The 24,830-nt window shown below is 45.1% G+C and overlaps 1 protein-coding gene and 2 long non-coding RNA genes across 3 annotated transcripts in view; 1 reads left to right on the top strand and 2 right to left on the bottom strand.

Annotated features, from left to right (window-relative positions):
• Positions 1-3,526, bottom strand: part of ext1b (exostosin glycosyltransferase 1b) — a 123,039-nt gene extending 119,513 nt beyond the window's left edge. Inside the window, exon 1 of the mRNA XM_037092249.1 lies at positions 1,357-3,526. Within this exon, the coding sequence (XP_036948144.1) occupies positions 1,357-2,300 (944 nt within the window). The 5' untranslated portion in view covers positions 2,301-3,526. The remainder of the gene's footprint in view (positions 1-1,356) is intronic.
• LOC119016451 lies at positions 3,173-8,229 on the top strand. Its single transcript, XR_005074164.1, has 3 exons — positions 3,173-3,285; positions 6,817-6,979; positions 7,101-8,229. It is a non-coding gene; the product is annotated as an uncharacterized LOC119016451 (long non-coding RNA).
• A 139-nt stretch (positions 8,230-8,368) lies between these two features.
• Positions 8,369-17,006, bottom strand: LOC119016452. The gene is made up of 3 exons (XR_005074165.1): positions 16,816-17,006; positions 8,921-9,161; positions 8,369-8,681 (listed from the first exon to the last, which is right to left on the bottom strand). It is a non-coding gene; the product is annotated as an uncharacterized LOC119016452 (long non-coding RNA).
• Positions 17,007-24,830: the final 7,824 nt, after the last annotated feature.

Here is a 24,830-nt window from a genome sequence, read left to right as displayed (position 1 = left end):
CTGGTGACACCGAGCTCAAGGCATCCGAGGGAGAGGATGAGTGTGCAGGGGGGGAGAAAAAAAAGGGATGACGAATGGATAGACAAGTGCATGCTTGTGAAGTTTTGTTAAAGCAAAAAACTAAGGAAAAAAAGAGCTCTGTCAGTCTGCGAGGAGCTGGAGGTTCATGTCAAGTTCAAGGAGAGTCACTTCCTCCCTCGACCGAGCACATCTTCACCCCACCGCTCCTCTTCTCCGTCTCTGCGATTGATCCAGTCGGAAATATGCGCAGGTTAACATTCCATATGCTCCTTTCCCTTAACCTCGACATGTACGCCAACACTAGCACACACACCTACTTGGGAACAATGTTGACAAGTGCTGTTATCACATGCCCAAGTTTTTCCAGGGCTTTGCAGGAAAAAAAAGGCGCACGTTGCTAAATGTAGATCAAACCGATGTCACTCACAGACGAGTGAACCTGACAGTGGAGTTCGCCGCCTAATCCTGCTATGTAAGCACCAGACACCAACCCCCCCCCCTCTATATCAAAACATACCAAGCGCTCAGGTGCAGCTGTCGATTCCCAAAGGGGAGGGGAATCATTAATTACCACCTTGACAAAACGGGAGACCTCCAAAATTAGAGGCAATCAACCGTCCCCGGGGGGCTAAGTGGGGAAAAAGATGGCACCAACTCCTGGAAACGAAAAGGTGATAATTAACCCATTATGACTGATTTATTCGCAGTTAATCGCCTCGTAAGTCGACCGTACTTGTTACGCGTGTAAAACTACACTGCATGCTCCTTTAATGGGAGCGAGGGAGGGGAGCAAAGCTGCTGTCATTACAAGGTCACTGTAGCACTCAGAAAAAAAGAAAAAAAAAACTCCTCTCACAGTCGACTTTCACTTAATTTGCACTAAGTACAGGGTGCAAATCAAACATGTCCATGCATATCCTGGTATATAGGCTGCTGTGGTGGTGGTGGGGGGGTGGCTTGGAAGGTGGAGGAGGGGAGGGTGAATTCCTTCATAGGAGAAGAGAGGAGGGGAGGAGGGGGGTGTCCAGGGAGCTAATAGACTGACTGCAGCCATGTAGAGGGGGACATAAAAAGGTTGGTTAACTATGACCTGCGGTTGGGGGGATCTTTACAACACTCATAACCCTTTATTAGTTAACCAGTTTCAGTTCTGGCTGTGATTTATAAGCCTGGCTTAGAACAGTGGAGGGGGATAAACTTCCATTCTGAAGGGATGCTGCTCTGCGTCTGGACGAAGGTGACAGCAGCTCAGTGGCGCGTAAAACACACACACACACTCACACACACACACACACAAACCCGAACAGAGACAACTTCCCCCCCAAAAAAACTTACTTGTCATACTCCGCGTTGTCCTTGTCACAGCGCGCGTCCTTGTGCTTCTGCCAGTCCTTGCCGTGCTTGCAGGTGGTGAGCAGCACCACGTCCTCCGCGTTGTGGACGTGGTGTAAGGCATTCCTGGTGTCCGAGCCGATACCCGTCAGGTAGCGCTTCCCCTTGAACACCAGCATGTACTTGCGGAACGGCGGGATGGAGTTGTACTTGAGGTAGCCCCTCTCCCCGCCGGTCCGCGGGTGCTCCTTGGAGAACAGCGGGATGGACACGTCGAAGTTGCGCCTGAAGTTCTCGGTGCTGATGCTGGCTTTGGCCAACATGGCCTGGCCGATGTCGAAGCCCAGGTCTTCCGTGTAGTCCGGCCACGTCCCCGAGTACAAGTTAAATATGAGGTGGTTCCTGCCGTCGTTCCACAGGGGCAGGTTCTGGACCTTGGTCTTCAGGTTGTGGACGTACTGCGGGGACAGCTGGTCCCGGTCCAGGGTGTCCAAGCTCAGGACGAACAGACATGCCTGTCCGGGGTCCGAGGTGTAAAACCTGGAGCCCTCGATGGTCGATAAAATATTCTGGTAGCTCTCCGAGATCTTCTCCCCCTTCTGCTGCGGGTACACGTAAACTTTGAATCCGTTCCTGTGGCACAGGGAGAAGTCGAAGCAGGAGTCCATGCGGCACCGCTTGCCTTTGTAAACACTCGTGTTGACGTCCCTCTTCTGCCTCGGAGAGATGTGCAGGTTGTACTCCTCGGTGTCCGTCTCGTCCCACGGCAGGAAGAGGTGTAACGGGTCCGAGAAGTGGGGCCAGGGCTGGTCGGGCCGGTACCCGTTCCGGCTGCGGTCATGCCGGCTCCTGCTCGCCGCTGGAAGTTGCACCCCTCCGAGGTAGAAGAGAAGCACCAGGCACGCACCGGCGGAGAGCAGGATCAGGTAGCGTTTTTTGGCCTGCATGTGTCCGGGGAGCGGGGGCGCGTTGTTTGGGAAGAAGAAATGTAAAGTGGCCCGAAGTCAGGCTCTCACCAACCCCGGCTACACCGCTCCATCCTCCGGCAGCCTCCAAGGATCCCCAACCCCCCTTCTGCGTATTCGGTTCCCAAATCCAGCAAGTGATCCAGTGCATGTGGGCGATTTTACAAGTAGTGTCCCGTTCTCCCTCTTCTGTGGACTTGTTTCACCATATCGCTTACAGATCCGTGTGCTGGCCGGACCTTCTTTCTTCTTCTTCTTCTTCTTGGACACAAATCACATGCAGCGACTCTCTTCTCCTTCTACTCCCTCTTCTTCTTCTTCCTCTTCTTCTTCTTCTTCTTCTGCGCGTCTCCACAGCCTCATTCAGACTGGCTGCATGGGGCTATTCAAATGGTAAAAGAAGAAAAGAAGAAGAAGAAAAAAAAACTGTCCGACAGCCGTCTGGGAACTCTCTCTCCCCCCCGGCTGAACAGCGGCAGGGGTCCCCGAGGCTCTCCCAGACGGAAAGGTATGCCCCGGTTTTTATGGATGTTCAACTCGGCAACACATCGACCAGGAGAGGAGAAGCCCCGTCGGTGTGGCCGCCGCTCGGAATCCAAAAAAGAAGAAAAAAAAAAAAAAAGAAGAAGAAGAAGCGCCGCCGGCTGAATGCGTCTTATTCCCCGTGTCTTTTCTATCCCTCCATGGTCCCGTGTGAGCAGAAGCCGGAGAAAATAAAAAAAATTAAAAATAAAAAGAAGCAGCCCGGGGAAGCGTCGTAGCGCAGGAGCAGCTCGGGCTCAGCGGTGCAACTGTAACCTGACGAATCCCTGCATTTCTCTTCTTATTTATCACAACCTCCCTTCATTCCCCCTCTCTCTCTCTCGTACGCGCCGATATAGAATCACAGCCCGGTCGGCGGGAGCCCCGCAGCGGGCGAAGTTCTCCGGTCGACACGAGGCGGACGAGCAGCTCACCTCGCCGCCCGGTACGTAGCTGAGAAAATGTTCAGAAAGACGGGATTCCTTGATCCGAGTGTCCAATTACCGACTGCTCAGTTGTTCCGATTGTTAGTCGGTAACATTCCAATCCCGACACGACGGCAGCTGACGTGACGTCCCACCGATGCGCATCGGCGCCGCTGATTGGTCCGCGTGCGGGAGCGGAAGAGGCGGGACTTCGGGGGAATGCACCCATTCATAACCGGAGTCCTCCGCATGTGCAAATTATCTAATTGTGAGCCCGATGGAAGCGGCGTGGAGACGAGCCAGAGAGCAGAGCGGCAACAGAGAGGGGCTCAGAGGTTACATCCTCATAGTGTTCAGAGGATCAGTCACATCAGAGCTCAGTCTATCACACACACACACACAGAACACGGCGGGTTTTATATAATATTAATAATCATTTTAATCATAATAACATCAATAACTTCATTTGTAGAACACCTTTACAAACAGTTTACAAAGTGCTTTAAACAGGACCCCCAGGAAGATAAGATAACATGATACATAACAGATAAGCCAAACTATAATAATACACACACATATATATATACATGTGTATTTATGTATGTATATATGTGTGTGTGTGTATATATATTCAAGGTTAATAGTCAAAGTTATTATTATGGCAATCCGTGGGAGGCAGTAAGAAAGAAAGGACGATAGATAGACTAGTTTATTTTAGCCATAAGACACTTTAGTTGTTTATTAGTTGTTGCGCTATGGTTAGATAATCACAATACAAATACTTTATCGATCCCAGAAGAGAAATTGATGTTCCCTCTGGAGCAGAGGTATCACACCACAGAGGGATTTTAATATATAAACAGATAAGACAATAAGAAACAAGTTCAAGTAAAAATAAGATGTACAAGCAATAAAATAACCCTAAAACATTTATTTGAGCGTTAAAGGGGCACCATGTAGTTGTGTACACAACTTCATACTGTTCTTTACTTTGTTTATATGTGGCGGACCCTGCCACATTTCTAGCTTCAAACAGTGTTTGGAGGATCTTATTTTCCTCTTCTTTCTTTCTTTCTTTCTTTCTGAGAACCCACAAAAGTCACGGTATAATAATGACTTTACTTTCATTTTCCGCTCACAGGTAGCACAACATCAAAGAATGTTATTTATTCATTTATTTGAATTATTAACTATGATGTTTTCTGGTCTTTCTTTTATTTGACAGTCTTAACTTCTGGTGTTTTTCAGAGCTTAGTGTCTTACACTAACATACTGAGTGTTTTCCTTCTTGTGGACAGCTGTAAAGACAGACAGGAAGTGAAGAGACAGAGAGAGAGAGAGATGATATACAGCTGAGGTTCAACAGCGGGCATCAAACCAGCATTGCTGCGGTCACATGGTATTGCGTCTAAACCACCAGACCACCAAGACGCCTGATCGGAGATGTTTCATTTTATTTTGCATCGACGGCCCATCTGATTTGCATTCTGACAGAAAGTTGTTCTTGGAGATGCAGAGTCGCTCGCTCACAGTCCTCACAGTGCAAATAAAAGCCACAAAAGTAAGATAAGCCCTGATATCGCCCACAGCACTCAGCATCCGCTCGAGCTCACGTCCTCCTTGTTCACACGCTCCGAAAAAAAGTGTTGTGAAATGGTTAAGATATGGAGGAATTTAATGAGAGTAAGTCGTCGGAAGTCAACTCCTGGACTAAAGTTTTCCCGTATCCGCCAACAAACCAAAGTGACACAGCAGAGGCCACCCGCTTGACAAGGAAATTAATAGCAGAGGAGTGGTTCTCGCTGAATGTCACCATGCCTCATAAGCCTGCATAATCCTCCCCACTGCCATTTGGTGGCACAACACTCGGGCTGGGTGAAGAGGCCATCCTCATTTTTTATCGGCCAATTAGCTCAGAAGAGGGGGGACTAATTAGCAGGGCTGGCTGGGAGACAGGCCAGGATCCTGCGGTTGGCCGGCACTCATCGTCGGAGTATGCTGGTGATGAAGAGGCCTGGGTGCTGTTCCAGAGGGCTGCTCCTGTCTTTGTGGCTATCGCACTTAATCCACAGCTAAGCAGTGTGTATAGGAAAGTTTTGTTGACTGTAAGAAAATCCCTACATTTTCTCCCAAACTGCAACAATAATCACCCCAACATTATTTCATAACAACATTCTGCTATCTTCCAACAAACTGTTATAAATATTTGGTAATTAGATGACTAGACAACGATTTCCAGGAAACTTTCAACTGGTTTCTGCTTAACTTCTGCCGAACATGGCCTTTTAACTTCCTACGAGTATCTGTCTGACTTCCCCTCAGCAGGCCCATAAACAGAAGTGAGTTGTTACCGCTTACGCTTATTTGACTAGTTTCTGTCCACGTCCTCTCAGAAGGACTCTAAACTAAAGTGAGTTGTTGCAGCTTAACCTCCAACTAATTTCTGTCCAACTTCCTCCCCAACTTCTGCAGGCTATGAACTGAAATACACTTATTAACATTGCTGACTCAAAATATAGAAAGACTGACATTTAACTTGGGTGATGTGAAGACATTATTATCAAGTTGTTTGTCCGTAATTAGCAATTTATGGGGACTAACCTTTGAAAAAATGACATTTAGGAAAATTGCTCCTAAGTTGGACAGAAGCTGAAGCGACCTTCCTGTTGTTGCATCTTTAAGTGGGTGAATGTCATGGTTTGGCTTAAAATACATGTTTTGGTCAAAATGATCACGGATGGCGATGGTCCAGCTTCCCGTGAAGAAAAGTACATTTTGGTTGGCACAAAAAACATCTGGAAACACCACCAGGTGTCCTTAAAAACATCCAGTGGTGTGACTCAACCTGTGGTCGGCTGTTTGGCAGCACTGTCAGCGTGCACCAACCCAACCCGACCTGCAAAAGTTGGACAGAATCTAATTGAGCTGCAACAAACTCACCTCAGCTTAGTAGTCTGCTGACAGGAAGTCAGACAGGAACAGTTGGAAGTTTCCTGGAAATGAATTAAGGAAATCACCAGCGATTTATGAACAGCTCATTGAAAAACACGAGAATTTGATTTTAGATATCGTTGGGGTTCATTTCAATGAAATTTTAGGCAAATAATGTAGTAACTTTGGGGTAATTTGTGAGATATTTTCATTTTTGTTGCTCAGCATTAACAACCTACATATCAGGACATTTGTGGACCTGTAAAAAGAAGTGCTACTGCCATTTCTACACTCTACAACAGGCTCTGCTAGTCCTTTATTCCTCCAAAGTTTCTTTGTAACTCTGAACCCTGATGGAAAGGCCACACAACTGGCAGAGCTACCGCCATTACATCTCCTTAGAGAATCTTGCTTTTGTTTATGCCTGAGGGACCTTGCTCTTAATTGCTTGCAACTCTAATGGGACTAATGTCTGGATGCTAAATGACACTTGAAACCAGAATTGTGTTAACCAGAGAAGATGGTGTAATCTGAATAGAGCTGTTCTCTTGAAAAATGCCCGTGTCTGTTTAATGTATTGCGGTGTTGTTCACATCATTAAGCATTTGTCTTGATTGCAGGTGAGGAAGAGAGAAGAGCTCGGGCGGAGACTGCAGTGTTTAACTGCCGCACCATCAAAGGCACCATATACCCCCGGTTTATCCTCAATAAACCAGCTGTTTTGGAACATTCTGGCGCTGTGTGGTCTCCCCATGACGGCGGCGGAGACTGGGAGTCATTCCAGTGAGCTTCGCCTCTCTCCACTCCTTCATCCTTCCTTGTGTACACTTCTAATATTTCCACCCCAGAAAAATTCCCCTCTTCAATCACACTTTGGTCTCTCTCTCTCTCTCTCTCTTCACAGGAGTGTAGCAGGTCTGAGTTGTGAGAGGATGAGAAATCCCAGCCAGCTGTGAAACCTTAAAAAGCTGGACCGAGTGAGATTGTTATGTAAAACACCCCCTTTTAATCTGCCAGGAATCAAACAGTCGGGTTTGATATATAGAGGAGATCCTCCCTTTTCTGCACTAATTAAATCCTGGTGTCAGGATGGGAGTGAGCAGGAAATTGCCCCACTTGTGGAGGCGGAAAAATCCAGGAAATGACAAATTTTTGACACAGAAGGAAAAAAGTAGTGTGTGAGGATTTGTTTTCTGTTACACACAGCAGCACGTTAATGTTGTGGTACTTATAGTTACCAAACCAAATATCTCCCAGGGCCAAAATGAAGAGTTAGGAGTTGAAATACATAAAGAACTAGCAAGATTGAATAATTACAATAATGCCCCAGATTGCTGCTCTCATGTATTGCCTTTGCATTTGAGTCACAGAGCTAAGCATTCAATTAAATGTTATGTTTTGTGGCTTTGAAAAACCGAGCTGGTCCTCTAACAGCACTTACCGCTGTTTTTGAAGATATTTCCGGATTCCTCGAGGACTCTTCAAACCGTCAGGATGAAAAATACATTCTCTCTGTTATCCACTAAAAAAGATTCAAAACTGGTTTTCCTAAGTTGTTTTTCCTCCTAAGAACAGAGACGACGGCCAGACATCCTCGCTCGACTTGTGCAACACAACACAACACCCCCCAAAAAAAATGTATGATCAGTATTCTTTTCAACCGTATTTATTTTCAGACACAGTAACATGCAAATGTTTTGTTTGTGTTTTCATAAACAGAACGAGGAGTTGTGTCGTCTCCAGCTTCCTGTGTTGTGGAAATAAAGCTGCAACTTAATGAAAAAAAAAAAAAAAAGAAGTAATTCTGTAGTGCAGCCATCCCAAAGGTTTCAATTAGTTTCAATGAGGCAAAACAGCTTGTCGGGCCTTTATGTGAAATCTAAAGGAGGCATTTCTTTCACATGTCAGAACTGGGTCTTTTAATGATGAACGGGCCTCACTTTACCCATCGGCAGTGTTGTAAAACATAACTAAAAGTCACCCCCATTAAGAGTACTTGAGTAAAAATCTGATATTAAATGTAGCAAAATGTATCACAAGTAATTTTTTGGCAAAACATCAAGTTTTAGTATTAAAAGTACATCATGGTATTAAAGTGTATTATGGGTCTGATGCAGCATGAAATCTGCAAAGCAACTTCTAACTAAAGTCAAATACTTGCAGTGAAGTGAAAGTAGAAAGTAGAAAGAAAATTGGAATATTCAAGTGAAGTACAAGAACCTCAAAGTACTGTACCGTAAATGTACTACCTTACATTACATTCCATGCCTGTCAGTTAGCGTTGATGAGCCTCTGTGTGTTGGCACTGACATTCGATTTGCCATTCATAGATCCAGTACGTATGATTTAGTGGCATCTAGTGGTGTAGCTGTAGATTGCAACCAACCGAACGCCCCTCGTCTCACCCCTCTCCACCTCACCTTCTCCACAGCCAGCGTTCAGTTTGTAGAAACATTGGCGGTGCACCGTGATGCACCTGCTCCCTCTGTCGATATAAAAAGCACATTTTAAAGTACTTAACTCACAGTCCGCAGTTAGTTTCAGGTGATTATACACAAATTAAATCATAAATATGAATGTTATTTTCCATTTCTGCCGACAGGTTAAAAGATAAAACCACAACCGGTATCGGAAAACACAACAAGTGTAACTGTTCTATGTCCTGACTGAGTGTTCAAGCCGAATAGATGTTAAACCAAAGATCTGTATTACCCGTGGACCTACTTTAGTTCTCCTGGCGCTGATATGAGCATGTGTTAAGCACTTCCCCTCAGTGATGGCAGGCAGCCACGATAAAGACTTGCAAATTCAGGCCATGGTAAACAAATACCCATGGCTGCAAGGTAATCTGTGGGTTCAGGGAGTTTCAGGAGAGAGGAAGACAAAACAGCCTTTGAGAGTCTTCAGGCTGCTGCTGATCAGCCGCTGATAAACTTCCCTGTGGATGATGTAACGAGCCGGGCTCCTGCAACGACAAAGAGTGTGTGTGTGTGAGTTGGCCAAAAAATACTGTATCTCAGGGTGTGTGTTTGGGTCCGTGCACCTGGCTTGTGTACGCACTCGAGACTTGTGGTCCACAAATCCAATTGAGTTTACTCTTTTTAAAGGCTTGTGAAGTTCCTCCTAAAAAACCTGAAAATAGAGTTCCTCTGATGTGTTGTGTTATCTCACCTGCACTGTCTCACAGGGAGTGTTGCTCTCCCTTTGCTGCTTTTATTTAGAAAAAAAAATCAGCAAAACAAGATGACAGTTTTCAAGTATTCATGGCCATTTTTTTTTGTCTTGTCACCTGCATTGCTGTCTCCCAGTGCTAATCCCTGCAAACTCTTGAGAGGTGAGGAGTTGAGAGAGGGACACAATTGAAAACATACTGTAATGAAATGCCGGTCAAAACGATGGCCGGGGCCTTGACCTGAGGTGATGAATTAATTCCGTGTAGTTGTCTCTTCTCAAAGCTGACAACAACAAACGGTGCGATGACAAACAGGCCCAGAAGTTTAGCTAAAAAGAGCAATGTGACTGATGTAGCCATGGCAAGTGAGTGGGAGTCAATCTGGACTTGGACTTTCTGTTCTCAGACCGGCAGCCTCATGGATCGCTTCAGGCTACTGAATGCTAAATGGTGTAGCCTTGGCTATCCTTTCAAAGTGCTGCTCGCTCTGTGTGTGGGATGCCTAGTGATCTCCCCATTCTTTATTTATTTAAAGTGACCTTTCGACTCCTGAGCTGAGATTGCTTTGGGCAAACTGAGCTGGGTTTAAATGTTCGGTGGTGTGGGAGGGAGGCCATCGTTTGTTGCCAGGGCCCAGAGCGAACGGCACTGAAACTCCACAATTTTCAACCCCGGAAATCTACTGGGAAGCGCCGGCTGGCAGGCAGCGGCAAATGAAGCGTTACAGGTTAGATGTGGTGATAGGTTTTTGTCCTCATTAAAAAAAGAAATCCCTGCCACTGCTTCCTCATTTGTAATCCACCGCAATTCATTCGAGGTGGATTTTGATTTGAGGGGGATTTGGATGGTGTAAGGCCACTGAAGCCAGGAGGGAAAAGAAGTGTGTCTTGTAGTCTCGTCTTACGCAAAGCCCTGAAAGAGCAACTCTACATACACTCTGTCCTCTCACCCACCTCATGAAACTTTGTGATTAACCCTTTCAGGAGGGAATTATTCAATCACAAAGTACATTTTTTTTGTTATTGTTTTCTTCTCTTAAAGAAGTGAAAAACCGTGGAAGGAGTTGCATAAATGTCTGTTGTAGTGGACACCGTACATCAACGGAATGAAAAGCGATTCAGGAATAATCATTAAAGGGGAGCGTCTGCACCAACAGAAGCTCCTCTCGCCTGCAGAAAACGCAGCTCCTGAAACGCCTCGTCAGTAGTCTTGCCTTTTATTCTGTGACTCTGTGACATCACTGTGTCACACATTTGCACAATTTTATGCCCAGCATCATGTTTGGCACGCAGGAATTGATTTAGCGGAGCTGCTCTTGTTGTTGTTGTTGTTGTTAGCGGTGCTGGGTCAGGCATGTGAGAGCTGACCAATCAGAGGAGACTGGGTATTTGGTACATCCTGCTTCCAGGTTTTGTGGACATCTGGGTGAAAACATAACCTCTTTGGCCGAAGTAAAATTAAAACGGAAGTGTTTGCGAGGCTTTCAGGATTCGCCACCTGGAGATTTGGATACGGTGCTTCAACTTAAGTGGTTAAAAATGGCTCACAAACATCTGTCCACTGCCGGCATCATAGTGCTGAAGACAAAAACTCTGTCCTGCCTGAACAGAATGAACATATCCGTGCTTGTGAAAGGGTGAACCAGGCGTCTCCATGAAACACCTCTCTCCTCTTAAGCACACTTATGGCGGCCGAACGCACCAACCACTGGAAAACGTCGGGGAGCGGGAACATAATGAGTGTCAGTATCATTAAATCTATCGTGCTGAGATTAAATCAGGATCAGTCAAAGGAGCCTCTGCCGGTATCATTGCTTCAGAAAAGTGCTGATGCTGCTGAGGGACCTGCCGGCTACGGCGCAATAGGATTTTGCATCCATTCGGAGATTCTCTAAATCCCTCAGGGACTATACTGCACAGTAATCCACTTAATTTACAATTACCCATGCAAGCCACACTCATATGGAATGATAAATGGACTCGTGTAATCCCACTGATGGAGCCGGAGCTGAAGCTGTGGACTATATACACTATATATGGGCTGACTCTTATCCTTCCATCATCTGTCTTCATATATCCGGCATGTTGTCATACAGATATGAACTGCTCTCAGTTAACACACGCACATATTTACAAATACATATAAGCTGCACGTACCCTATGTATCTCCCCCCCTTGCATACTATATGAGCTTCCTCCCTGTCTTTGAGGAGACGCAGGGGTGAATCCGTGCTGTGCAGGGTGAATGTTAATGTTTTAACTCCCCCTGCCAAAGATCAGAGCGCGGCCTGCTCTCCACGGCCCTTTGAACTCTAACCCACTTCTCACTGTATCGACCTCTGTCCACGCCACGTCCGTGGTGCTGGCTGCTGGGTATTCGGTATCGAGAGTACATTTCTTGGCACGAGGATTACGAGATAGCTGTGCACAAGCGGTGGTTCTGTTCGTCTACCTGCAGCCCGAGCGCGTCCAAAAAAGCCATTCTCGGGGCTGTTTGAGGGCTGCACAGGTGGTGCTGTGAGCTTCCAAAGTTCTGTTTGAGGAGAAGAAATTCAAATCATCTCATTGACATCTAGTCATGTTACTTGTTCTATATGTGGTTTTCTTGAAAAACCGTCACATGTTGTTATTCAAAATTTGGTTTTCAGCTGCTTTTAAAAGGAGCTTTAAGTAGCTTTGGAGGAGAATTTTAATATTTACAATATTAATGAGGCAGTAATACAAACTTTGCAATATTTACCGTTTCCATAACTGATTAAACAAGCTGTTTCTCAGAGGTAAATAAGATCCTCCTCAACTGATGTCCTCTGACTGTCAGTGGATTTATATTAAAGTGCAAAACAAGTAGAAGAAGAAGAAAAAGAAGAAGACGATGACCAAATGGCCTTTTGTGGATGATGCATGCTGTCTGACTTCCATCTGGGCCAGAGAACCAAACTTGCAAGCTTCTTCTTCTTCTTCCCTGCCCGAGACCTTTGCAGGCCAAACGGCACAGCTTGACAGAGGAGGCAAGAACACTGGCAGTAGCTCAGACATGTCAGCATCAGGATAGAGAGGAGCAACCAAGTTACCATGAGGCAAGTGTACCCGCGGTGCTACGCTGTTATTTTTACGGGAGCAGCATGTTTTTCTGTGCTCGCAAACTAACATTGTTTAACCTTGCCAAAGCTGCAAAGCTGCCATGACATCACAACATTGTGATTGAGATTAACACAAATTAACACCAACAGCGCGATACCAGTGGATATCTACGGTCAAGCTAACATGCTGATGTTTAGCAGGTATAATGTTTACCACATTCACTGTCTAAGTTAAGAATATTAGCATGCTAGTGTTTGCTAAATATTCTCTAAACACAAAGTACAGTTTTGGGGATATTTTGTCAGTAGTGGACAAACAGAACATTTGATCTCATCTGATGATGGCTCTCGATGATAAAATCAGTCCATGGATGTTTTCATAGACTAAATTATGACGGCGTGACTGAGTCCATCTGTTTTGGTCCACGGTGAGCTCAAATATAACTTAATAAATGAATGACATTACAACTATTTGCATGTTTTTGTTTGATATTGATATCAGGGGTCATCAGAGTTACTACAATTCATCCTGATCCATCCAATATTGTTTTTCTTTTGTCACTTAAAATCCACTAATGTCAGACTCATAAAAGTCCAGAGATCAGCAAAGTGTACCATATTCTTGGCAGTCTATCCAGTGGTTGTGGTGATATTTGAGTCTGGACGCGCTGACCGACAGATGGGTATTATCCTCCCTTCAGCCACACTTTTTTAATTCCTTCGCTGTGATTTCTTTCCTCTTGTTTCCCACTTTGTTCCTCCACATTGCAGTTTTCAGTTTAAAATCGATATTTAAAATCCCGTCATCCGTCATTTTCTTCGTTTCTGTTTCCGCACGGCTTCCACCCGTCTATTCAGCTAGTTTGCTCTTACAATTCTCCCATTTTCCTTCCCCACACACATTTGATTGGCCCTTTTTTTTCGGTTTTCTAGTCAAAGCTACGCAAATCAATCTCCCTCTTTCACTTTTTAATCACTGTCTCCCGTGCTTGTTCTTTCTTTCTCTCTGACTTAGCCTCTTTGACCCTTTGACTCAGTCAATTGCGCTGCCTCTACCTCCGCACTGTCTCGGCTTTGATTCACACATTTTGATTGCCAATATCCCCCCCGCCCAACTCCAGAATTAATGAAATCTTTACCCAGACAGTGATTTATGAAGATTTAGAGAGATGGTGGAGGAATAAAGAGAAGGAAGCAGAAAAAAATGACACAATACGCTTGTTTTTTTGTTGTTGTTGTTGTTGCCGAGAACAGATGTTGATAGCAATGATTACCCCGTAGCCAAATAGCTCAATCACTCCTGACTAACAGGGAATAAATCACCCTCAACAAAAGCAAATGAGAAACACATTTTCCTCCCTCTGTTCCAAGTATCATTTGCCGTCCAAAAGCCTTTGAGAGCGACACTGTGGAGGAAACGCAGCGGATCAAAGCCTTTTTTCCCCCCCTCGCCCTCTCTAGCAGCAGTCCTCGCGCAGGGAAGCGACAGATCTGGGTGATGAGTCGACGGTGGCGAAAAAAAATGATGCAGGGGAAAAAGGTTAGAATGACATGCGAGGACATGTTATGACTGCTGCCTTGACTTGACAGTGCAGGGTTAATTATGGATGGCCTCCGCTGTTGGCAGGAGCTCAGCGCTAAGTCTCAGAGACGACTGAGGCTCGGCTGCCTTCTGGCGATGTGCGCTGCGTCTTCTTATGTTTTATTGCTGCTGGAGGTTTGCGTCGGAGCGGCGGAGCTCCACTTAGGATTTGAGACGAGCGCTCTGACAGGAGAAGTTAACCACTGTTTTTCAGCCGATGCTTTATGGCTGACCCATTTTTTACTCGCGGGTTATTAGCAATACACGTCCTCTGAAGACCGCAGAGCCGATGCAACGTCTAAAACCAACCGGTCCGAACAGACGAGCCGGAGTCTTACAAGGGAACACAAAAAAATCTCCTTCTTTTGCCGGTTATAAGATGAATGTCTCCTGATGCCTCCTCCTCATGATATCTTGGGTCACTTTTTGCCATCGATGCAACCTCATGTCTCTGTCAGCATCCTTATCCCGAGCCAAGCCCACAGACTGGAATCCTTTCTACAGCTGACTCGTTTATTCACAGTATATTGTTTGTTTTACCTGATCATAATATGAAACATGCTGAGGACAAGTGTTCGAGCAAGCCGAAGCGAAAGAGGCTGGATTTTTCTGGATCTGATTTAAAAATTCTTTAGTGCCGTGAAGTTAGGAGACCCCTTACTTCGTGGTCAAAGTAACACAAATTTGTGTAATCAGTTACTTGTGTAATCACTAGAGAGACAATAACATAAATGTATTACTTTTAAATGACAGTTAAAATCCTGTTGGATCGACATATTTTTGCATTTTGAACTTCCAGTCTTTATGCTAAGCTACGCTAAACTACAGAGACCAACTGTTTCAAAACAGCAGCGGGCCACAAACCAAGCGGTTGACATCCCGGTGGGTTTACCCTTGGGTTCAGTGACAGGGAAATGGGAACAGGCATTGACGGTGGACACTGATTTATAAAGAAGCGGATCAGGACGAATGAGAACGCTTTTTCCTCTCCTTCCCCCGCACGTACATATGCGTACATATGTTGCGTGTCAAATGCAGCCATATATTAATTTTTACAAACTTACTCAAAGAAAAAAAAATAAAAACGATTTCCTTTCCTGTGTTTTATCTCATTCCACTCAGCTTTTTTAAAAAATGTTGCTGTGACATGTTCAATCAATCAGGGATGCCAGGCTGACATGCCTGGCACACAAGCTGGGCTGCGTTGATCTTCTTAAAGGATGCGAGGGCTCTCCGCGGCTGCTAAACGTGCCTCCGAAGGATCTGTTGTGTTCTCGCATCACGGCCGGGGCACCGCAGCTTCTTGCACATTTGATTGCCCAGATGCCATAATAAGCTCGCTCGGGCCAAACAAGCAACGCCCCGAAGAGTGCTTCACTCTGAAGTGTGTCTATTTAGGAGGCGCTTTTTTTTGTCAGGGAGGTATGGATCGGAATACAGCGATGTCGGCGTGAAACAAAAGCCTGAAACATTTAGTCGATTTACTGTCCTGACCTGGAGAAGGGAGAGTAGCTCAAGCCAGAGAAGTGCCGGATTTGTCTCAATTGTCTACAGAGTGGGAAGTAATTTGCCTGCTGCGTCTATGTTTGGGGAAATGGGGGGTGAGTTTTTGCTTTGTCATGGGGAATGCGATGATTCATGCTAAAAGAAGCCGAACATCTGGCCTCATTAATCATTTCTTTTCAAGTCTGGGTTTTCGGGGGAATACTTTTCTCTTTTCATCACATTCTCTCTCTCTCTTTCTCTCTCTCTCCTTCCTTTCCTTTCCTCTCCCTCTCTCTCCCCCCTCGTCTGCGCTCCTTGTCATCTGTTGACATTCTGGCATGCCTCATCACCCATATCACTCCTCCCTCCTCATTTGCTCTCTAATTTGTTTAGATGGCAGAAGAAAGAGAGAGAGAGAGAGAGAGAGAGAGAGAGAGAGAGAGAGGGATGAGAATGAAAGAGACTAAGGTGTGGAAGGAGAGAGTGTGGGAAGAAAGACAGAGCATGGAGTTGCAGATCACGTTTGATGAAATCCGTTCGCATGCCATGTTAACAGTTGGGGAGTTTCTCATTAGTCACTGAGCTCCGAGTGAACGCGGTGACACATCCACATAAACGCCACATGCTGCAGTGCCTGGGGCTCACCGACACTCTGATAAGAACAACATTTTCCGTTCGCCGCGATGACAGACCCCCACGCGCCACTCGTCGAAGGTTCACAGGGTTTGGAAATCGCTGCTCTCCAAACCGAGTTCCCATGACCGCTGTCTTGTCAACTGACATGTTAGTTAGTGTTTATCACATTTTATGGCTCCCTTGGAGATCCCGGGGGACTTGTTGTTCATGCCGCTGACAGAGAGAGATTAACTGCGTGTAATATTAGGAGTATTAAAACTGTGGCTCTCATTCAAGAAAAAAAAAACAAAAAAAGAAAACAAGCTGGGTGAGGAAACGGATCAGAACATGTCGTGTGTCGTTTCATGACATTTTGACCAACTTAAAGTGAAACTCTTGTCAAAATGCAGCCTGGGCTTTCTTTGTGAATGTATCCAAGTCAAACCTTCATATATAAGTGTAATTACGACGAAAGAGGCACTTTTAAGATTCACCGTATTTTCATTTTTGGGTCAAACTCATTTTCAATGGAAGTGCTAAGGGCACTCTTATGCTAGCATCAAAATCGCTATTTTTAAAACGCTAAGAAGACTCGACACAACATGAAACTACACATGAACATGAGCATTGAGAACATTGTTTGTGTACAGGGAGTTTTCTAAAAAGAAAGTTTTTGAACAACTCACGTTAGCAGTAGCTTGTTCTGCTAGCCGCCGTCCAGCCAGCCTGAAGTATCGATCTCCGAATGCGACTTAACATGGAGGAGAGTTAAGGTGGAACGCTACTGACGCTAATGCCCCTCAGTTTCTCATCTTCACTCTCATTTATCAACCTGACTGTAGCAGCGACTGGCAGAGGCGGCCACCATTGTTGCGTTTTTATGTGCTGTACTGTGGCCTGCTGACTGACTGGAGCTGGAGGGGAAATGCCACTTTACATAGTACGTAACGTAACGTTACAGAGAGGAGAGGGGACAAAGAAGAGAGAGAAATAGAGTCTCCGGTGAGTGCTGAATTCATTGACAGTTGACCTGAATTCAACCACACAGACATCCACAGCGTCTATGTTGCACTGCTTGCTAGTTTACGGCTATGTACGGTCAAGTAATTTGGATATCTGAGGCAAATACACACTCATAAATGATCCTGCGGTCAAAATCACTTTTGCTGGTGGTGAACACACCATTGAAACACTGCTGACAAAAAGCTACCTGACAGAATTTACAAATATTCATGAATGAGGTAATGTTTTAGCAAGAAGTCTGCTCTTCATGGCCGACTTGCAAAACACCATGGAGCAGATAAACCAGTTCCAAAGAGGCTAAGTAATCATTGCCAAAATTGCAATGCAGCAACCCCCCAAAAGTGTTCTCAGTGTGGCATTATTGGGCAATTGTCTTTGGCAAAGGTTGCAAGTAAAAGCTCAGGGACACTCACTGAGAAACAAATGTTAAACAGAACACAACAAGAGAATTGCAGTGCCGGCAGGAGAGAATCAACATCTGTTTGATGCAGTCCTGAGCACAGAAACATGTACAAAGATGAATATTGAACCAGGGTTGTCATTGAAAACACAAGTTCATAAAGACATTTAACCTGAGGTATGGGGTGGGCAGAAAACTGACAAAGCAATAACATCTGATAACATAGTTCTGACAATCGTTCCTGCATCAGGTTTATGGCAGGAAAAAGCCAAATGGTGCTCTCACACCACAGTCATCTCCCAGATGTTTGCCAGATGGCTGCATGGTGAGGCATTCATCTACAGGGAGTCATAGGTCTGATGATCACTTTGTGTGCTTGTACAACAGTCACAAAGTATGCGTGAGGCTGTTTTGCAGAACCAGAACCAGAAACCTCATGGTGCACAAAATAGAGAAAAACAAGCAACAAACTAAAACTGTTGTGGAGCTTTCCATTGTATCACCTAGCACAAATCCCTCCAGATCACAGGGTTCACAGGTTATGTTTCTGCAAACCACTGATACATTCACATCAGTACATCTCAGAGGCTACATACCATTTCTACGCAGCCTTTCTACACGTTATTTCTACATAGCCTGTAAAATCACATTCTCATTACATGTTTGTTATGTGACTTTCAGATCAGGAGGTGGAGGGGAAGGTGGTGCTGTTACAGCTGGTCAGCCAGGAGGTAGTCAAGCCAGTGACCACAGTTCAAGAGTGCGTTTCAACATTTGCAAGTTTGAAGCCACTGGATATTTTAACCTGATGTCATGGCATTTCAACATCTGTAAGAGTGACACTTATATTTTCAGGGAGACCTCAGGACAACTCCAATCTCAACTGTCTTGAGGCGACCAAAAGTTCAAGCCCTGACATGATCTTGTCCTAGCCCTAACCAAGTGGTTTATTGTACCCAAACCTAACCAGAGCATAATCACAGCGTTGTCACAGGACAGAATTGAAAACGGAACCTACATAAAAGTCAAGTTGCAAGATAAAGACATTTAAAGTTTAGACAAACAACACTGTGGTTTGTTGAAACGTACATTGCCAACCTTTATTCTGGCGATTGGGCTGCACCAACATGATTTAATCTTAAACATTTAATTTTGGCTTGCATGCGATCCTCATCACCAGATGGAGTTTTCTCATATTTCGTGGAATATTCTCCAAAGCAGACTGCTTGTCTATGTTGGCACTTGAAAGCTCCAGAAGAGCTATTCTGATAAATGGACATTATGGTGAGGTTATGTGTTGGTGTAACTGTTTTTTTCCAAGGTCAAGTAGGATCTTTTCTCAGCAGTGATTCTCTTGAACACTGCCTCAATCAGTGAGAACTCAGATCCAATACCAGTGATTCAATCTCTGTGGAAAGCCCCGCAGTCAGGTTTGAAATGTAAAATCTTATGCAACCCTGAAAGAGCCGCACAATTTCCTTCTTGAACAACCGTCCATTATCCACTAGACACAGCTCCAGACGTTAATAATGGCAATTCATAGTGGACTGCAAATGTTTCAGGGAAAAGCAAACCTGATTGTATACTTTATATTCACATATTGTAAGATATGACCATCATTTGTCTCCACGTGACTGAAGCACATTCTTCAGAAAACCTGCCTGCTCAACACGAAACGATGGCGTCCGTCTGTTGAGTGATGTGGAACAGTTTGACTCTTCCATTGTGTGACAAATATATACATTTACATTCAAAATGGCTTTCAGAGAGGGTAGAATTTGCTTGCTTTTAAAAAGCCTGAGCAAAGATGGCTCCACGCATTGTTTGTGTAACACTTGAGTTTGTTTTATATATTTAAATATAGACCAAATGGGAGTCAGCGTCTATACAGTCCATTACACTGAAATTAATTCAAATCAAAGCAGAGAGCCAGGCACAAACATGCAAACACATATTCACACACGCACACACATACACACACACACACACAAGGACATGGAGTCATCCAATTAAGTGAATTTAATGCAATGTGCTGAACAATAGCCTGCATCACAGACAAAGTGCTCTCGTTGAAGCCATTAGCACTTACATAACGGTGGTGTGTTTGCCAAGTTAAAACAAGCCCCAGTTTGATGCTGCAGTGCAGCGCGTCAACCTCGATTTAAAGGAACTGCACGTCACACGTGCACGCGAGACCAAGATATATCGTCAGGCACTGGAGCACTAATGGCCTCTGCACTTGAGGTGATAAATTATGAGTTTGTTTACTAAGAGCTGGGGGATAGTTGTCTCTTCTGCAATTTAAAATACATTTACAGCCATCCTGAACTCATGTTGAGCTGAGTTCAGCAGTGAGTTAAAACCAGTCCTCAAATCGGTTAAAGATTAGGTCTGACATGTTTAATGGCAGCTATAAAACATTTTCAGCCACCCTATGTTGTTAGCAATAGTTAAATAAGCTAGCTAGTTGCAGCTGATGAAGCCTGCAAGCAGCAGACTCAAACTTTAGCTCACTCTCACTGGGTTTTACAATCCTAACATTTACCTTGCACTGATGTTACCTGTGGTCTTTCACTTTTGGTCAAATCTAATCAAAGGCAAACATGAGGACAAAACTGTACAGAATAGATGGAACCTGTGATTTAAGAGCCAGTCAGAGAGCTTCTCTCAAACGGTGACCTCCACCAATTCAACACCAGAGTACTGAAAAAGCTCAAGGACGACCCATTAACTCCCCACCTCTGACTGTTAGCTTGGTTTATCAGGGCCCAGAGACACACACATAAAACCCCGTCACAGCAGTTTCTTGTGAATATCATCCAGCAGGCTATTCACTAAAGACAGAGGGCTGCTGATATCCACCCTCCAGCTGTTTCTTCCGTCCTCTGGCAGAACAAAGGGAGGGGGGGGTCTTCCCACTGTAAATCACCTGGCCTTAGTCCGCCGTAAACCTCTGTGAAATTGGGACTCATCCAAACCTGAACATTTGGTGTTGCCTTTTATCAAAATGCCAGATGAAAACATCTTTACTGTATAAAGATGAAAGAGGAGAGCGGGGAAAAGAGCGGCAGTGAAGTTGGACAGAATTTATCTCCTGACACTCAGGTCCGATTGTCTGAGCTGAGATGGCTGTAGAGAAAAGCAAAAGGGACGAAACAGTGAGAAATTATTGCAACTGTCATGCGAATGACTTGATTAAAAGAGCTGAGAATCCTCTCAGTGTCATATTTCGAATATCTCTCACATATCAATTCATATCTCACTTACACTCTTACGACCCGTGCGGTCGTCTGCCGTGTCTTCAGGCTACATGTGATGTGTCTCATATGAAGTGTTTGCAGAAGATTCTTCACAGTGAGATCTGTGGATTTTCTTTTTTTGTTTCATAGTTCACCCCAAAACTTTTATTCAAATTCAAAGTTACTATCTGCTCGTCTCCATGCTGACGGAAAGTCCAGGGGAAGTTTGGTAGGATGCAAAACATTTCTGGAGCTTCAGTGTTGCAGCGTTCACCTAAACGACTGAAGTAGATGGAAACTTTTTTTTTTTTTTTAATGTAAAAAAACCCCCCAAAACATCTGGATAAAACCCCCCATCCAGCTGTTCTCCAGAAGCCCTGAGATTATCAAGTTTGTCTTTTAGGTACTTCTACAACAACAACAACCATTTTGGGTTTTCTTGCGGTTGCTTTTTACTTTTTAAAGCAAGTCCCCATCTTCTTCAGTTGTTCAAGAGAATGCTGAAATGCTGATTTGCTGTGATGTCTTCCTCTCTTCCACTTTCCATCTGTACGTAGGCTTATATTGCAATGAACTGCTCCTTTAGTAGGACTTTTTTTGGCTATTGATTTTATTTTATTTGCTTTGAAAATGAGTGAACAATCATCTGAACGGGACCAATTCAACCAGCAAACATGATGACCCCCCCCCCCCCCCCTCGCCAAAAAAAAAAAACGACAATTGTGACCAACATGTGAAACTTGAATGGCACTCAGTGGAGCGCATATCTCAGCCAAGGCCCAGCAGTCCCCCTTTAATCCAATCAAGCCTAATCCAAAACCAAATCAAACATCCACTAGATACAGATGTTTATTTGGATCTGGATCTTATTGTTCTCACTTGTAGATACCAGCCACATAAATACACCAAAATAGATGGGGATAAAAAATAGAGCTGGATGGATCAAAAACACAACCCACATCTCCGGAAACAAGCAGGACTGAAAGCAATAATAGGCCCAACCTTTTTTTCTTTTTAACAAACTTGTTCTTCCTGTTTGGATCACTGGCAGTAATACTGTTACCCTGACATACAACAAAATAAAAGTCCTGTTGCTGTGAAAACATGTGAAGGCACAAACGGGGCAAGCCAGGAAAAAAACCATGCAAGGCCCATCATTTCAGGCGCTGAAGTGCCTCACGATGTGGGGTCAGGGGGCAAGACGGTTCGAGAAGAAGCGTTGCAGAGTGCAGGGGAAGGGGTTGCTGGACGGAGTGTGTCCATGTTTGCTCGGGGAACAGTCGAGAAAGATGCTCAGTGCGCTCACGCGTCTCGTGCGTCATGTTCTCCTTATCAATTTTTAATATCAGACATGTAACTTTATCCACGGTGCGTTCGTCAGCACAAGTCTACAGAAATTTCCTCACCTCTGTCTTTTTCCGTCTTCCCTCTCGCCGACCCTCACCCTTCCTCCTCCTCCTCGCCTCACTCTGCTCTGAGTTCGAGCTTGCCTGAGCGGCTTGGCAGGTCTCGCTGTCACACATTCCATCTCCCGGCAGCCCCTGCAAACTCACATTTTCAAGGATTTCCAGACTGATTAATCCCTGACAAATTGTCAAATTTGAGTAATGTGAGGCTTCACTCCAGAATCTTGTCAACTCGAGCAGTGGATTTCAAATTAAGGCCCCCCCCCCCCAAGTGTGAGGGGAAGAGGTGTATGGAATGTAGAACTGATTCTTTTTTACCTCCGCTGAGGGGCAAATGACGGGTCGTGAGCCGCGTGGCGTGACCGAAGTGGGTACAGGAAGACCGACGAAGAAACAGAAGGAGACAAACTGCATCATTGTCTGAGAGTTTATAGTGTGTGAGAGTGTGTGCCGGAGGCAGGAGGCAGGAGGCAGGAGGGGGGGTTCCACTGGGGGAAATGAATTCGAGGCCGGTGCTCGCACTAAATGAGGAAAAACAAACAAAAAACATATTACGACTGACTGACGGTGGACTAATAAAGAGCAGCGCTGCACGGGAAGGGATGAGAGCGAGAAAACAAACTTATTGAGCATTTGTAGCAGTTTAATGACCCCGTCGCCTGAATTAATGCTCAGAGTCGTCCGCGGGAAAGCAAACAAAACGCTAATTAAGGTGAAACCGTGGAATGGAATGTAAACTGAGCTTATTAATGAGGTCATATCTGATATTATATAAATAAATAAAATCCTCAGCAGATTTAAAATAACAGGGGTTTCGATATAAAGACAGCAGGACCGCGCAGTCATCATCGGGCTGTTACTTCTGCCGAAACCCGAAATCCACTTCTCCCCAGGCCGGGTCATTTAAAGGCCAACAGGGAGCCGATAAGAAGTTTCCACGAAGCTTAGAACTTATAAAGCAGATAATTGACTTGTTAACCGTCACATTTTATGGAGGTTTTTATGTCTGAATTTTTAGCAATCCTAATAAAGAGACAATCTGCGATGTCGAGGCAGAAGAGGTGGTCTTCTGAGGACACACATGTTAGAGACCTCTGATGGCTCGCAGCATCTGCAGCCATGAATGTTAATCTGCAGTCAACAGCGATCGATGAAGTCACACAATGATGAATCTGAGGCCTGGGGCTGTCGCAGCCCTCTGATCAGTCGATCCATTTCAGTTGGATTGTATGAAACGTTTGTGTGGCCTACCTGCTTTTTCTGCCTACAGTACGTACCTGCCTGACGGTTCGGCTTGCCTAGCGCAGACACATTGCTAAAGCTAAACGAGCTAGTCGGACGAGAATAGAAGAGAGAATGCACACAATTTCCCAACACTAACACACCTGCATTATAACATTGGCCATGTTTGTTGTTAAAAGGTGCACTACGTGATTTTATTTCAGTCGACAACGAGACAAAATTCACTAAAATGTTCAACAAAATGTGAAAAATCACAGTTTTGACAACATCACGTCCGTGTGAGCTGTTGCAGAAATATCTAAGTTAGCATGCTAACCAGCTAGCCCTTGTCCACCCTGCTCCGACACCGGACTGCGAACTTCCACACCGGGCCGCTAGCTGCACTGCTAACAGCACTGCTAATAGCACTTGCTAGCGACAGTTAGCAGCAGTTTGTTGATCTGGTGATATGCTGCCCCCTATTTGTTTCCTACACATTGCACATTTAAATTTACTATGATCATGTTCTCTGTTTTCTTACTTGCGACTGGGACTTTTTGTACCGACACTTCTCACTCGCTTTTTTCTGGCCTCTCACAGCCATCTCGCCATCCGCCAGCATTCATTTCTGCTTCTGATCTGTGTCTCTGTGTGCCGCGGGCGAATCTGGCAAAGAGGGCAAAACTGATGACCTGTAAAAATAATTTCACTGCTGTGTATGTGATCGTGTATTTATGTATTTATTCCTCATTTTAGCCAGTTGTGTCTGAAAAGAGAGCGGCAGGGACGGGCGGACACGAAGGAGAACGGCCTCCCCGTGGGTCATCATGCGGCTCTGCGGCCCTTTTCAACGCCATTCTTGCAGAAGCGGCGCATGAAAGAGGCCGTAAATTGACGGGGCTATTACAAAGATCGGCTTTATGTGTGGAAAGAATAGAGCAGAATTGTCGGGTGCAGATAAATGTGTGCTCCTGAATGTAGGCCGACCTGTGGCATTGGCGAGCTGGCTAAAAAGCTTAAAAGACTAAATAATGACTGGGCAGCGACGGCAACAACAACACGTTTCTGCATTTTTTCTGGAGCAGGAACGTATTTTTGGAGCTGGTTGGGCGCCAGGTGCAGCCCCCGCTGCCGCATCTCACAGTAAGTAAACCAAAAGTAAACTTCTGCATATTTTTGGCCGCGTCAAGGTTTTGCCACCTAATGTTTAAGCAGGTACAACACGACCTACATGCAGTAAATAGAGCGCTTCTTCGCATCGGCAATTAATCAAAGTGAGCACGGAACAAAGTGCCGCTGTCCCGCGCGCTCAGATAAAGGAAGGCGCGAGTAATTATGATAGGCGCCCGTGTGCATCGCGGCAGCCTGATAGTCCCACCGAGGGTTTTTTTGTGTTTCCTGAGTGTGTAAAG

This window comes from Acanthopagrus latus, chromosome 3 (assembly GCF_904848185.1).
Source record: "Acanthopagrus latus isolate v.2019 chromosome 3, fAcaLat1.1, whole genome shotgun sequence".
NCBI lineage: Eukaryota > Metazoa > Chordata > Actinopteri > Spariformes > Sparidae > Acanthopagrus > Acanthopagrus latus.
Note: the sequence above shows the minus strand (reverse complement) of the source record. Positions and strands in the feature narration are given on the sequence as shown.